This window comes from Thalassophryne amazonica, chromosome 16, assembly GCF_902500255.1.
Source record: "Thalassophryne amazonica chromosome 16, fThaAma1.1, whole genome shotgun sequence".
Lineage (NCBI taxonomy): Eukaryota > Metazoa > Chordata > Actinopteri > Batrachoidiformes > Batrachoididae > Thalassophryne > Thalassophryne amazonica.
In genome coordinates this window covers 59,438,703-59,454,655 of record NC_047118.1, presented here as the reverse complement: position 1 = coordinate 59,454,655, position 15,953 = coordinate 59,438,703, and the positions used below count along the sequence as shown (strand labels likewise).

The following is a 15,953-nucleotide window of genomic DNA, read 5'->3' as shown; positions in this document are numbered from 1 at the left end:
TGTAACTATTCTTTTTTTTTTTTAGAATAAGTCATGGCAGCTCAAATAGTCTTAACTTATTGAAGGTTCCTTTTGGCTTGATTAATCATTTTTAAGTTATTTTAAAACTAGTTTATTGTGCACTAACTTTCTTCAACATGTAGTTGTGATGGATTTTTGCTGTTCCACCCTCCAATCTGATAGATGGCAGTAGCGTACCTTCAAGCAGATTTGACGACCGCCAAAAACAATCTAGCAAAGAGCGTGAAGAAGTCGAATTAGTCGAATGTGTTGTGCTACATTAAAATACATTTAATAAAAATGGTTTTAGCTTTATTTTTTTCAGTGTTGCACTCATGAAGAACTTTTGCTGTAAGGTAAGGGACTCATCACTTGTGTCGCTTTACTGTAATCGCTGAACAAATGCGTTGACCTTGCTTTGTGGTTCATATTTTTTGCCGGTTTCATTATGTACTCCTGTATGTACTTGCTAGCAGCAAATTACAAGTGTTTTGAATATTTTTATTTTAGTAACACAAGATATATTGATGCAGGGCAGAGTTATGCAAGATATTTTAGTGAAGAATGGCAGAATTTGATAGTGATGTGCCATTTTATTTATAAATAAAAAAATGCAGCTAAAATGGCAACAGAATACACAAATACAAGAAATGAAACAAGATGCACATCAAATGGAAATGTACACATTAAATGTAAATAAAATCCACAGTAACTGCAAAGAAAATGTGTAGTAAATGACTTCATCTATGCAATGGACTACTTTTCTTAAAATGGGACTAGTGACGGGCAACACAGTGGTTAGCACTCTTGCTTCACAGCAAGAAAGTTATGGGATCAATTCTCACCTGTGGAGTTTGAATGTTCTGCCCGTGTTTGCGTGGGTTCCTTCCAGGTGCTCCGGCTTCCTCCCACATCCAAAGACCTGCAGGTTAGGTGGACTGGAAACTTTAAATTGTGTGGGTGTGAATGTGTTTGTTTGCCTCTGTGTCCATGTGACAGATTGGCATCCTGTCCAGGGTGTCCCCGCCTCACACCCTATGACTGCTGGCATAGGCTTCAGCCCCCTGTGACCCTTAATTGCAGTAAGTGGGTGTTGAAAAATGGATGGGACTAGGGACCTCCTGTTTGTCCATATTTTACTATGTCCGTGTTGACATCTTGTTTGTTCATAGTGACCTCATGTATTGGCTCCATGCTTCCACTGTCTGTCAACAGTGGCTTTCTGTTTGTCCACAGTAATGTACCTTTTCTCTACATGTCCACTGTGACTTCCTATTTATCCATGCAAGTCCAGCACAAGTTATGTCCCCGGCGAAGGGTGGTAACTGTGGACTGCTGACAGAATGCAGATCAAGTGTCTTGTCCAAGGACACGGAGGGGTAGCATGAGTGGGATTCAAACCAAATTGAAAATATTGGCAGACTCAGTCACATAACATGTATATGCAGTTGTTGAAAATTATAAAGAATCATACAAATTTCAATTGAACAAGTCTTCAAATGGCTTAAAGCATTTTATTTCTAGGTTTATGGGGTGCTTTTGACACACACCCCCCCCCCCCCCCCCGTTCACCTCTGCACAATTTTACCCCTAATATATTTAACTGCGCAGTACAATTATTGATATGCTTTGTTACCATGTTTTTTTTAGACTGTACAATAGAATTTTATTTGGGAGGGTAAGGTACAGGCAATATAAATCTGCTTTTCAGACAAAAGTTCAAATGGTGGTACAATAAATCTCAAATGTTAATTATATAATGAATTCAACTAATTTGGTCTTAAATAACACTTCATTTCTCTTACAAATTCAAGCCTTGTCATGAACACACTGAGTTGTCTGGAACAAGTAGAAAAGCTGTTTTTGACAACTGAGGTACCCTGTAACATTGTGTGAAATGGACAAACAGACTTGTTGTGTAACATGCTGAAATTCTTTAATTTCTGCACCAATTCTGCCCACAGTGTTAACAAGAAGTCGAGGTTGACTTGGAGATATGGTGGGCTACGTTCCTGGGACTCAGGGTTCAGCTCTGTCCCCACAGGAAGCAGCTCTGTCTGGATCAGCTGCTGGGATGGTCACCCGAGCCATAATCAGTCCTTTAGATGTAATTAAAATCAGATTTCAGGTAATGATGATGTTCTTAGGACAATTTGCTTCAGGCATGAATCTGTTACATGTAATGTTCAAAGGTGGAGAATTCTGGAATGCCAGTTTTCAAGTTCAGACTTTCCCTAAACTCACTGAAGAGACAGAAATTTGAGATTTCTAAAGCCTGGTTCACACAACAAGATTTTTAAAATTATCTGTAGGTTTCCAAATCCTGAGAGACCACACACGTGGAAATAAAAAAATTAAAATCATAGCTCTGACAGGTTTGGTCGTACAGTGTGTGTGGTGTTCAGCCACACGGTGAAGTCAACACATGAGCATTCACAGGTCAGACAGGAAATCTCACAAAATCTCTCGAGGTTAAACGTGACTTCAGAGTAAACAGATGGAGATAGTTTGTGGACTATTTAAAACAGAGAGGGAAAGAAAATACAAAAAGAAAAGGCATTCTTTAAAGGACTGGAGACAGCATGACCACCAGACTTTCTGGTAGGCTGTTTTAATTTTGGATTTCGCTCCGTGCGCCTGTCACCTTGCTTTCTGATTGGCTGCATGCTTGTTTGTGGTTGGAGGATGCCACACATGGCGATATTGGGCCAAGACAACCCAACATGTTGAATATCCCCGATTTGCGATCGGAGTGATCCTGATGTCCTTCTGAGCAGATCAAAGCACTTTTAACACACCACACACGGCAGGAATATCTGATAAGATTATCTTTAGCATCATCACAATTGTTGGGGCGTCCTTAAGATTGTCGGAAGGGGAAGATCGGGTCCGATATCAGCTTAATTATCTTGCCGTGTGAACCAGGCTTAAGCAGCTTATCTGACACATTAGCATAGAGGCTTGTTCCGAAACAGAGTGCACAGCATCGTACAGAAAATGTCAGTCTATTACAGGAGTGTAAAATGTTCTGACTTCATCCACCTTGTAAATAACACTTGTCAGTAGCTACAAATGCCATGCATTGTTTAGGTATTTGGAGCTTGTGGACAAGGGGGAAGGAAGGAATCAAAGCAGTGTGGAAGGAAGTAGGTATTGTGTGTGTTCATCATTCTGATGAGAAGCACTGTCATCCAGGGGTTGTGGGCGGATGGGCCTATCTGTGAGTACGCAGATGGCTGATGAGGCCAATCTGCGCACAGAAAGTACGGGGACACTGGGGTCCGTGGATGAGGGGGGCGGCAGGAGGCTTGCTGGCTCTGTCTTTCCAAGCTCATCTCTTCTGTTCTTCTGCAGCAGTCCTGTTGGTTTCATGCAGCTGGACACCTTTGTGGACTGAGGAGCACCATCTGCCTCTGTCCATGGTGGTCCCAGGAGTCAGGGCTGATATCAGACGCTTTAAGTGAGGCTTTCAAAGTGTCCATGAAGTGTTTCTTCTGTCCTCCCTGGGGATGCTTGTCATGCTAGAACTCACCGTAGAACAGTCTCTGGCAGCCAATTGTCTGGCATCCAGGCTGTGTGACCAGCGCAGCTGTGTCTGCATCAAGATGGTGTAGGTGCTGGGCATGTCTGGTTGAGCGAGTACCTCAGTGTCTGGAATCCTGACACTGATTTTTATCTTGTTAAGGATTTTCCTGAGGCACGTTGTGTGGAACTGCTACACTGTCCAAGTCTCGCTAGTATAAAGCAGTGTGGGAAGCACTACTGCTCTGTAGACTGATGCCATTGTTGTTTTTCTAGACGCTGGCGTGTTGTCTGCTGAAGGTAGCACTGGCCTTTGCGATTCTGGCACTCACCTTATCGTCAATGGTGACTGTCTGGGATGGTGTGCTTCCAAGGTAGGTGAACTTGTTAACAGTGCTGAGCTTCTGACTCTGACTGTGATGTTGGGCTTGACATAGGGTTTCCCAGGGGCTGGTTGATGCAGAACTTCAGTCTTCTTTGTTCTGATGATGAGGCCAATGAAAATTTGTAGACACTGTCTTGCATATCAACTTCAGAGCCAGTGTTGAGGGCACAGTCATCAGCAAACAAAGTCCCTGATGATGTCTGTCAAGACCTTGGTTTTAACTTGAAGCCTCCCAAGGTTGAACAGCTTGCCATCTGTGCAGTGCTTGAAACCGATTCCAACATCACCATCTCTGAAGGCATCTGTCAGCATTGCAGAAAACATGCTGAAGAGTGACTGCCAGTACACATATCTGTTTGACACCATTGGAGACTGAAAAATGACTCAGATGTCCTGGACTCTTGCCTGCATTCCATCATGGAAGTCTCACCATGGAGATAAACGTCTTTGGGCATCTGTACTTGGCCATGATCTTCCACAGACCTTCCTTACTAACCCTTTGTTTTGTGAAGGCCTTGGTGAGGTCAACGTAGGTGAAGAAGAGGTCAGAGTTCTGGCTGGGCCAGCTGGTATTTTTTTCTTTGCAGATGGTTGCTACAACGACGACTGGCTGCTGCACCTACTACCAGAAGACTGCCTGTGTTTCCCACAGGAAGAGCCAGTCTTGATCCTTTCTTCAAACTGGATGGTATGGGCTTCGTGGTTCCTCTTAACATGTGACTAAGTTGCATAGGCTCGATATGTCCCTTGATGGTCATCTCCTTGGGCTGGCACAAGACACACCGGGGGGGGGGTGTTGAAGTGATGTTGGCGTTTCTGTTATCCACCGATTAATAGACAAAGAAGTCCTCCAGGTGGGGCCACGAGTTCTGAGACTCTTAGTGGCAGCCTGACCCTCAGCCTCTGCTTCATCCACAGCTGCTGCAGGCTCGTCCTCACCCCGTGGAACAAAAACGACGTCTTCACGTTCCATTGCAGAAAAAATAGCTATAGACTCGGTAAACTGACAAGAAAAATATGTACGATAACACTCGTCACCAACACTGTAAGACTCACTCATAAACTGAGCACCCGTGTTGCATTCAGTGCGACTGGTAAAATCTACACCATCCGTCATATTGAACTTCTCCACTGGGAAAAAAAACCCCACAAGTTTTGTCTTTACATAAAAATACAGCAATAAGTGTCTCTTCAGTTTAAAAGTAAAGATTTGCATGTACACACTGTCTTTAAAGCAGACACACTGTCAATAACACTAATATGAACCACAACAATTTGTTTTCACTGCGTTCATCCTTGACCCAAAATACATAAGCATACCAAATGGCAGCTCCCTCCAGTTTCTCTGATTGAAGCCATATGCGCGCACCAGTGGTGGGCACAGTTCCGCTAATTATCGAAGCTAATGTTTTCATTATTGGATTAGCTTTTCAGATAACTTTGAAAACCATCATCAGACCAATTATCTTCCAATAAGTTTTGGTCCGATAATTTTTAGACTAACACATTTTTGGAGGCGTGGTGAACAAAGCTTTACAGTTACAAACATTTATTAAGTTTAGAATCAGTTGAGTACCTACCTGTTAACTGTTTTGTAGTAGATGTTTTGTAGTAGATGTGCAGTTCTATCCTCTGCAAACATGGGAGAGCTGTTTCCAGCAGAAACCGCTCTGTCCTCTGCCGGATAAAGGAGAACTGGTCACAGAAAAGAAAAAGCTCATTTCTTTTGACCCCATACTGATACGCTGGCAATATTACTCAATTCATCCAGAGGCATACAGTTTTAACTTATGGTTTAAAATTTTAACCAAACTAATTTCGGACAAGTATTTAAATTAACGTCACGTCTGAAGTTTTATAAAGTGAAAATATCAGATATATGTTTTAGTTTTAAAGTAATGCACTAATTTTGAAGGTTTTAGTGTGGACATGCTGTGTCCAGGTGCATTATGGGTAATCTCAGTACATTCACAACAAAAGAAATGCATTGCTCTGATCAGGCTCCACACAGACAACAGCATTAAACCCTTTGTATATTATGGCTAAAACTGTCGTGAATATATTTTCTGGGTTTATAGACGTTGCTATTGTGTTTTATGTAAAAATGCCAGAAGAAGCCCAGGTTGCTTCTCCATTATTTTCAGTTGGAATCATTGCAATCGATTCTTGTTTGCTCTTTAGAGTCCTGTAACTCCTGTTTATGTCAAACACTGTCTGTCATCTTTGTTCCAGAGTTTATATATATATATTGTCTGAAATTCAGTTTGCGTTTATTAAATTCCATGCATCTTAAACGTAGCAGACAGGGATTATCTGCTTTGCTTCTGCTCACCCCCTTTTTGGTCACACATGTCACTGTGGAATTGTCTTGTATATCAGTTTTTGTTATTGACGAGTTGTGTGGCAAATAAATAAGTTCAAAGTTCAAATATATGGAATTTTGTTTTGGCAAGTTTTCACGGTCTCTACTGGCCAGTAGTATTCATGGCAGTATGAGCGTCTGGACGGCAGTAGATGGCAGTGTTCTAATTATTTTGACCCCGGGTATATCAGACGGTTGTCAAATAACAACTTGACTTTTTGCAAATGGCTTTTTTTTTTTTTTTTTACAAATAAAAAAGGCATATCTTACATACACCTGACATTAATGTGTTGGTTTTTACGTAGAATGAATGAGTCAACCAATCAGTGTTAGCGGAGGCACATTTACCCATAATCCCTTTGGCAACAGTCTGTGTGTGTTTGTTACAAAACTTCAGAATTAGTGCATTATTTAAAATGAAGATATATTTTTATTTGTACAAATGACAGAATTGACATTAATGGAGTTATTCTATCGGTATTAATTTTATTTATAAATCAAAACCATACGTCAGCACTGCTTTATTTTCCAAGTCCTCCGCCTCACGGTGACACTGCTATTGAGTAAAGTTAAGCTTCGCTCCTCCTCTCAACTGCTTCACTGCTGCAAGTTATGTAGCAAACAGGAGCTTCCAGCAGAGAGAGAGGGCAGGGTGCACAAAGACAGAAGTGCTGACTCATTGTTTGGGTCTGTGGTTGCCTTTGATGCTACCAGAAGCGATCGTGGTGTTAAAACTCAAAATCAGCTTGTTAGTACAGTGGTCCCTCGCTATAACGCGGTTCACCTTTCACAACCTTGCAGTTTCGCGGCTTTTTTTTTTTTTTTTTACGCCGCATTGTGTTCTGCGTCCTTATCAGGCGGGCCGGTCGCGGCACCGGTCGGCATCACCGCGATTTCTGTCACCGCCTCCGATGCGCTTACCGAGTCTGCGGGCTCAGTAAACGCCCCAGCAGGCCACTCACACCGCCCCTCTCTCTGCTGTGCGGAGCTGCGCCATGGCAACAGGTCCAGAGACTATGCTCGCTGTTTTGATGCAGAAAAAATCCACTGGTCTCGGTAACCGCAGCTGCAGAGCTCCGTGGCCATGACTTGGATTCTTTGCGGGTCCCGCATCCATACCCCTAGAGACAGTGAGCAAAGGGAGAGCACGCGCATTGTGTTCTGCGTGTGTCTGTTTATAATCTACTCGCCCAGAAGAAAAAAGAGTGTTTACACAGGAGAGAAAAGTGAGAAAATGTTAATGCCTGTTTGAGAAAAGTGTATAAAGTGTGTAGTGAGGGGTTTTACAGCCTTAAAACATCTATAATAATTGTAAAAACTAACGCTGACTACTTCGCGGATTTCACCTATTGCGGGTTATTTTTAGAACGTAATTCCCGCAATAAACGAGGGACCACTGTAGTTCCAAGTATACCAGAGACAATACTGGAAGTTATCGGTTATCTGTAGCTTCCGATAAATTTTTGGGTGGTTTATAAGTTCAGCTTTATAAACGATAACTTTTCAGTTAGCTGATTATCTGTTATTGATGCTAACTTTTCGGTTAGCTGTGCCCACCACTGGCATGCACGCACACAGAGACCACTTGGCTATTAAAATATATGTATTTGTGCATTGTTGTAGTGCACTTTCAATGTTGGAGTGTTTTTTTTTTTTTTTTTTTTTTTGTATGTTTAGGTACAGATTCTGGTTATTTACAAAATAGCTCTTTCTGCTCTGACAAATTATAATGGCCAGTTCTGTGATATTTGGCAGTGTAAGTTGCTCCTTAGTTGTCATTACTTTTGAGACAAGTGTCCAAATTGTCAGAATCAAATTTGTCCCAAATCATTACAGTTGCAGATCGAGCGTTTGTCTTCACGGAGGCCGGAGGGAAAATATTGGGGATTGTTTCAGGCGTCTCGCTGCATTCATGCAGAGGAGGGCCTCTCTGCTTTCTGGAAGGGCCACATCCCTGCTCAACTGCTATCCATCTGCTATGGAGCCGTCCAGGTACAGCCTGTATGCATTCCGTCTGCACAGAACTGGTGCTCGTGTGCTGAAAATGGATGATGCAGAACAGAAAACAGGAAAGGAAGCATTTTTTTTCCACAAGGAATGTGATAACAGATTGTAGGAAAAGCACTTCCTCCATGCTGTCTGCTGTGCATCCATTTCATTTTTAGCATGGCTGAGCACCAGTTATGTGCACGCATGCTCAAGTCATTTGTAACTGTACTGAATGCAGATGTAGGTATAATGACAAGTATATTTGCTTGCAGTTTGCCAGTTTTGAGGTCTTGACTGAGGTAGTCCACAAGACAACGCCGTATGACAGCCAGGCATCTGGAGTGCACTTTGTGTGTGGTGGTTTGGCCGCCTGCTCTGCGACGGTGGTCTGCCAGCCTTTGGACACACTGCGGACACGTTTTGCAGCCCAGGGAGAACCCAAGGTGAAAAATAGTTCTCACTGGTCTGAACAAGGCCTAAATCTTTTTTTTTTTCCTTTCCTGCTGGGGAGGTGATGACATTAATTGTCAGGAATGCATAAATGGAAATGATAGCAGCTGTAAATTCAGTAATTGTGCATCACTTTGTTGGGTGACATTGGGCTTTCACATTACCTAAAATGTTTTGCATGTGAGCTTGTCCCTCCAGCTTGGCTGTACATTTTCCATGTAGGCTTTTTTTTGGGAGGGGGGCTACAGTCACGTCTTCAGTCCATGTGTGCAGCAACTTTGTGGCTTTGGCGAAACTTAAAGTGGATATGACACTTAAAGACAACATAGTCTTATTACATGTAACAAAGGTTATATAATTCGGTCAACCTAAGCGTTTTGGGAAAATGGACACGATTCTCCCGTTATATATAACATTTGAACGTCCCACCACTGAAAAATGTGCACGCCCCGTGACCAGCTTCCCGCTGAGCACCAAGCCTAAAATACGTCACTACGTGTAGACTGTATCGGCTTGCGTGCCTGGCGGCCGTTGTTTACACTTTTTTTTTAGCGGCAGAAACTTTGATTAAATATAGCTCTCAGGGACTTGTTTGTCGATATGCCTGACCAGTGTGTCGCTGCATATTGCACAAACACAAGGGCGAAAGGTTTTAGCCTTCCAGGCAGATTGATCAAAAGCCGTGGTGTTGTGTGATGCACGAAATGCCAGGCTGCCGCTCGCACACACGCATTTGCTCCAGACAGCAGACACTTTCCTCTACCGTCTCCATGTTCTTGCACCACTCACAGGAACACATAAAATGTCAACCCCAAATAATATGTTCACAATAATCTTGAAATGGTCAAGGAACTTGCGTAGTAAACACGGCGGCGGCATGTTCAGTATTGTTTTCTGCGATCCTTTTCAAAACTTTCGCCGTTATTTCCTGTTCTTTCGTGAAAATAACGTAACTAAACACGGATGAATGCAATGCCAGGCACTCGAAAACGGCAAAACCCGAAGGTAATGACGGTGGTCCACAAGTAATGGCAACACTATCACGGCTCCGGAACAATAACAAAGGCAGTAAACACGCTCGAATCGAAAATGCTATACAGTAATTAGTGTTATACTCGTAAACAGCAGCAACAAAACTCAAAGCCTACCTTACCATTCCATATTCTGCAGCCTTTCAAAATCCATCGGAATTGGCACGTCTCTTGCCTCTGCTTCGGCTCCGCTATAAACACCGTCTGCATGATTTTCGCTGCCAGAATGCTCCTGGTTTGAATGTTCATCCGAAAGATACGGCTCCAATCTGTAGGGTCTAATCACTGCTGCGACATCCTCAGGATCCGAGTTAGAAATAATCCACACTTGAAGAGGAGTCAGAAAAGTTCTTGATCTCGTCACTGTCCATGCTGAGGTCCATCTGTTCCTGTTGTTAATCTAACAGACAAAGACGGGACTCTACACGCTGTGACATCACGGCATCACGTGACCGCTGATGGAACGCTAGCAGCGCGCTTTCCAGCAAACACACTTTTGAGAAACTGTACAAACTTTATTTCTCAGTGATAATAATTAAAACCACTTTCAACTTACTATACTGTATGTATATTTTGATATTTATATCAGTTTTACCTAATTTTTTAGGTGTCATATCCACTTTAATGTTGATTTATCTCTTCTCAGGTGTACCGGAACTTGCGCCATGCTGTGTCTACAATGTGCCGCACAGAGGGGGTCCTAAAGTTTTACCGTGGCCTGTCTCCTACTCTACTAGCTGTGTTTCCTTACTCTGGACTGCAGTTCTTTTTCTACAATGTTTTCGTAAACACTCTGGCTCTGCCTCCGAAAGGCAGAACGTCAGGAGGTCTGTAAAAACTGAAGTAATGTGTGTGTTTTTTTTTTTTTTTATGTGCCACATGGTGTTGCACTCAGTTTAAGTGACTTTTAATGTCCCTTATTCAAGGAAATGTGAGAACCCTGTTATGTGGCAGTGCAGCCGGAATGATCAGTAAAACGCTGACGTACCCATTTGATCTTCTTAAGAAGAGGCTACAGGTGCACGGCTTTGAGGAGGCTCGACTTCAGTTTGGACAGGTAGGCTTTCCTGTCGCCACTTTTACATTTTTACACCACATATTCTGAGTCTGACTTGTAATTCACCCCCCTACCCCCTTTGTGCTTGTTTCATACAGGTGCGCAGTTACAGAGGCCTCGTGCACTGCATGCTTCAAATAACCAGAGAGGAGGGCGTCCAAGGGTTCTTCAAAGGCCTCTGGCCCAGTCTGCTGAAGGCAGCGCTGTCAACAGGCTTCACTTTTTTTTGGTATGAATTCTTTATCAGCATTATGCTTAACCTCAAGGAGAAGCGGACAGATGCTAAAGGGCAAAGATGACGACACTGAGGGAAGTGGAACAAACACTAACTTTGGAAATGTAATCACACCTTCAACAGGATTCTGATGTGCAGCTGAAGCTAACGGGTGCTTTTGTTTACATGCAGGTGGGGGGGAACTACCTTTTTGTGGCATCAGTACAATCTTTGTTTACAAGTAATGAAATCCATATTGTGTGTATACTTCTTAATTTTGGGTGTTGGTATTTCAGTTTGTTTTATTGTTGCTTGCTTTAGAAAGTAGAAGGCACTCAGAGCACATACCTCCACCAACGACACATGTTCAGTCTGGATAATGTCTGCCAGCCTCAACAAATTTCAGTGTGCTTTCACAACTTTTTAAGTTGCATGTTACAGTGTGCCAAATTTCTTCTGGGTGTCATTTTCCAGAATATGTTCCAGATCACCTCCACAGTTGAAGAAATTATTTCCTGGAACATTGTCTACCAGCTCAACAAATATCATTGAAATCTGTTCATGGATTTTTGAGCAAACCTGCAAACACCAATGGAAAAGAGATAACAATGTGCTGTTGTCTCTCTTCCTACCCCCCATGTGTACCACATTTTCATCCTAAACTTTGGACTGTTGAAGTCAGGACTAACTTGTTCAGTCTTGTCTAAATGAGACAGAATCCAGTCACACTTAACTGAGTGCAGTCGTGGCCAAAGGTTTTGGCAATGACACAAAAAGAATTCCAAAGACCAGAATTCCAAAGACCTTTGTTGGCATTAAAAATAGCAAAAACCCAATTTTCACTGTATTTTGGCCAAAGCACAGAATGATCAATTATCCTCATGTTGGTGTCATATAATCATCAGTAGAGTAGAGTGTGAGTCAGTCAGCTGAAGTAATGGTAACCTTTAATTGAAAGCCCCTCAAGCCATAGACTTTTGGACAATGGTCTGGTGTCTTGAGGGCAGCAATGAAGCTACTTCTCTGTAAGAAAAACATCAGGGACACACTAATATTCTTCAGTAAGAACAGAGATTGGACAGCAGAAGATTGGCGCTTTCTCTGAAGCCCACTTTCCACTGTTTGAGACCTCTGCAAAATCGATTATCAGGAAAAGAAAAGTTGAATGCGATCATGAGTTGTGTTGGGCCAACAGTGACGCATCCTGAGACCATCCATGTGTGGGGTTGCTTCTCATCCAAGGGAGTGGGCTGACTGACTATTATTCTGCTCCAAAACACTGCAATAAGTAAAGAATGGTATCAAAACATCTTCTAATGAAGCTCTAGGAACAGTTTGGTGCATTTCCAAGCCAGATGGTGCACCATGCCACAAGGCAAAAGTGATAACAAAGTGACTCGGAAATGGTTACATTGAAGTTTTTTTTTGGTCCATGGACTGGAAAGTCCCCAGAATGTAATCTGATTGAGAACCTATAGTAAGTCCCTTCAGCTGCTCCCTTGTTTGCACTCAGGGTCGCCACAGCAAATCCAAGGTGGATCTGCATGTTGAATTGGATGCAGTTCCTGACGCAATTCCACATTACATGGAGAAATGTGGTAGGGGTGGGATTTGAACCCGGAACCTTCTGCACTGAAACCAAGTGCATTAACCACTTGGCCACTGGTCCATCATCAAAAAGTGATCAAGCAAAAGCCCACAAACTGATATATTTCAAGCATTGATAAGGCAAAACTGGATGAAAGTCCTGCAGAAGAAGGTTCAGCACTGCAAATATTGACTCTTTTCAGGATTTGACATATTGGCTAATAAAAACCTTTAAAATGCACAAAATCTGTATATTTTTTTATTCTTCATACTGTACAAACATGAAAAGTAAATATTTTAAAAAAAAACTAAGTTTGAGAAATCATTTGTCATTGGCAAAACTTTTGACCATGACTACACTTTGTCATTCAAATGCAAAAAATGATAAATTTTAGGATGGGTTAATTTTATTTATTTATTTTTTTTAAGCTGTATTTTTACAGGGGTGTTCCTTATCGTAGGTGGTGGGTTTTCATTTTTAGAACAACCTGAGGACTGAGTTTGTTTTCAATGTCTTGTGGAGGAAAGAATCTTTATTGCTGCTAAAAGTAGCAAATTCTCTTAAATTAATGTCTGTTTGGAAGGTGAAAGCAACACAATGTCCATAATTATAAAAAATAAAGTGAACCTTCTCTAGTTTTTCTCATTTTAGTTCTGGGTGAACTATCCTGGTTATTTTAAAGCTCATGTTAATCACTTCATTATTTATTGGTCATTATCCTGTTTTTTGTTTGGTTGTTTTTTTGTTGTTTTTCTCAGTATTTAATGTATCTTTTTTTTACCTATTCATTTATTTTCTGTTATTGCAGGAGTTTGCTGATTGAAATAAATCAATCTTGCTGGAATTATGCAGTCTTTATACCCACAAAGTAGCTTTGGTTTTTAGTCATTTGAAAAGGCTTTATTTTTTTTAACCTATTTAATAAAATAGAAAAGGTTCTCTGCATCATTTGGCGATGTCAGTAGTAGTGATTTGTTGTAAATGTAGTTATGTTAAATTGAGTATTGTGGTATAGTAAGACGGCCGTTAAATGTTTACGAATTATTGTTACTTAATCAACTAAAACTTAGTTTTTTATATATCACAGTCGAAAGCTGGAGTACACCCTTGACAGACACCAGTGTATTGCAGGGCATTTCAACTACAAAAAGTAAATCAGGCTTCTCAATATAAAAATTTCTAAAATGATCTTCCTTAGCCTCAAACTGAAGGTAAAGCTCTACAACTTGATATAAATTAATTAAAAATATAAGCGCCAAGATGATGGGTTGCATAAGTAATCAACCCCCTGTAAATCAGTTTAATTGCCAGTTTTCTTCAGACAAGTCAGGGGATGGACACATGAACATGTCCAAGTTACTGAATGTCTTGAACTTTATTTACATCCGTTATGAAGAAATACAAACAAAATGGCACTCTGTGGTAAATCTGTGTGTAGACAGTTCTCAAAAACGGAGTGACTATGCAAGAAGAAGAGTGAGGAAAGAAAGTTACAGGCTTCTGTGGCTGTGATTGGAAAAATTGTGCATAGTACATGTTTTGCATTTTGTATCCCCAGTTATACAGCTTCATGAAGTGGTACAAAGGAGGGTTTTATTAAAAAAGACCGGAAAGTTCAGCTACAATTTGCCAGAAGGTACATCTGAGATGCAAGACTAGATTTGATGTTTTGGTTAAAGAAAACCCTCCTCTGTAAAGTTGACCCTAATTTTTTTTTTTTTTTTTTTTTTTTTTCTTTTTGGATAACTGGAGACATAATTTGTTTCTTAGGACACTTCAGATGAGGAGGTTATGTTGATTGTGGTGTAAAAGATAAAGGATTAAAACATTAAAAAGGAAAGACTGAACTAATAAACTGTGCATTGGGGAGAAAAATGACATGCTTCGGCCACATGGTCATGCAGAAAATGTCTAATGGTTTTTTGGTATTTATGCGTGAACTACTGCACCACCTCTGCTTGAGGTTGGCTTACTGTGGAAATTTACTCTTTCCTAGCCAATCACCATCACTTATGCGGTACCCCCCCCCCCCCCCCCCCCCCCCCCCACTCCACAACCAAAGAAAAGACAAAACTTTGAAGTTCAGCTGAAAGTCTGCGGACAAAAATGGCTTTGATAATTTTAATTATAGTGATGTGCTGCATTTTACTGTCAGTAACAACAACGGCCTAACGGTGGAAACAGTAATTAGTTAGATTTTAATGGTGTTACTCCCATCAGTGGTCACATGTGAGGTAATCCAGGACCATACATTACAGATGACTTGCTGGGTGGAGGATTACTCAGCAATACTCAATGGAAAATATGGTCACAGAAGATGCCCTGAATGCCAGCAAGTGCCTGCCCATATTGGAAGAGCTGGACTGAGAACCAACCCCAGAAGAACTCTACTCTACTCTGCTCTGCTCTGAACTGGAAGAGATGATGTACCCCGTCGAGGTCCTGAAGTGTTTCAAAGAGACTGCCATGACTGAACTGCATGAAATCTGCTTGTGTTGGAGAGAAGTTGAACTGCCACAAGACAGACACCAACATCATCACGCCACAAAAATAAAGGTGACGGGCGTGCTTGTAATATTTACAGTATCGTGTCTCTTAGCATAGTTGGGAAGGCAATCCCTCGAGTTACACACCTCAAACAGAGAAAGGGAGAACAGAATTAATCAGCTGGGAAGAACTCAGAACACTTCTCAACAGTAAAATAAGCAGGATCCTAATGTGGTTGCCTGCAGCTTGCCCTTTGCTTCTCTAACGGTCCCAGAATTTAGATGTGATGAGACTGAGACCTGCTCCATTTGTAAACTTAGGATGGAGGGGAAAAGTAGTTCAGTACAATACGAACAGCTTACCCATAAGAAAAAGAGAACACGAGTCTTAAAATGGATTTGAATTTCTGCTGAGAATTATACTGGCAAGAGGAAAACATCCTGCAGGCAAACAACTTCGCTACAAAGATGTCTGCAAGCGAGACATGAAGACCTTCAACATCGACCTGAACATGTGGGAGCTCAGCCTCCAAACACAGACTGGAGACTGTCCAAATCTGAAGAAGCAACCAGCAGCTCCAGGCAAAGAGGCAGAGGAACAAGTAAAACAGACCAGCATCATGCTTTGTCTGCATCCAGTGTGGAACACATTGCCATTCTTGCTTTGATCAGTCTCCCGAGACTCACCGTGCCAACAGCATTTGGCACGGTGAGTCTCGGGAGATTCACCTTGTTTGTTACTGTTTTTTTGTTGGTTTTTCTCTTTTTGGGTGTTGCAAGATGGCCGCCGGGTGGCTTCATTGGTGTCCTTCGCTCGACGATCAGTTGATGCAAATCTCGATACAAAGCTTCGCCGGAAGTTGTGTTCG

General features: G+C 41.8%; 1 protein-coding gene across 2 annotated transcripts; it reads left to right on the top strand.

Moving 5' to 3' along the window:
- The first annotated feature begins 231 nt into the window (after positions 1-231).
- slc25a19 (solute carrier family 25 member 19) lies at positions 232-13,545 on the top strand. Of its 2 annotated transcripts, none has more exons than XM_034191063.1 (7): positions 232-356; positions 1,965-2,128; positions 8,106-8,261; positions 8,531-8,701; positions 10,386-10,566; positions 10,666-10,796; positions 10,895-13,545. In XM_034191063.1, exons 2-7 carry the CDS (start codon positions 1,997-1,999, stop codon positions 11,093-11,095), a joined length of 972 nt encoding a protein of 323 aa, XP_034046954.1. In that variant the 5' UTR covers positions 232-356; positions 1,965-1,996; the 3' UTR covers positions 11,096-13,545. The 2 variants fall into 2 exon arrangements, with proteins under 2 accessions (XP_034046954.1, XP_034046955.1); XM_034191064.1 differs by lacking the exon at positions 232-356 and adding an exon at positions 1,042-1,082.
- The last annotated feature ends 2,408 nt before the right edge of the window (positions 13,546-15,953 follow it).

Coding starts and splice junctions, on each gene's coding strand:
- slc25a19 (XM_034191063.1), top strand. CDS start 1,997: ATGGTGGGCTACGTTCCTGGGACTCAGGGTTCAGCTCTGTCCCCACAG. Junction 8,702..10,385: donor CAGCCCAGGGAGAACCCAAG/GTGAAAAATAGT, acceptor ATCTCTTCTCAG/GTGTACCGGAACTTGCGCCA. Junction 10,567..10,665: donor GAAAGGCAGAACGTCAGGAG/GTCTGTAAAAAC, acceptor CCCTTATTCAAG/GAAATGTGAGAACCCTGTTA.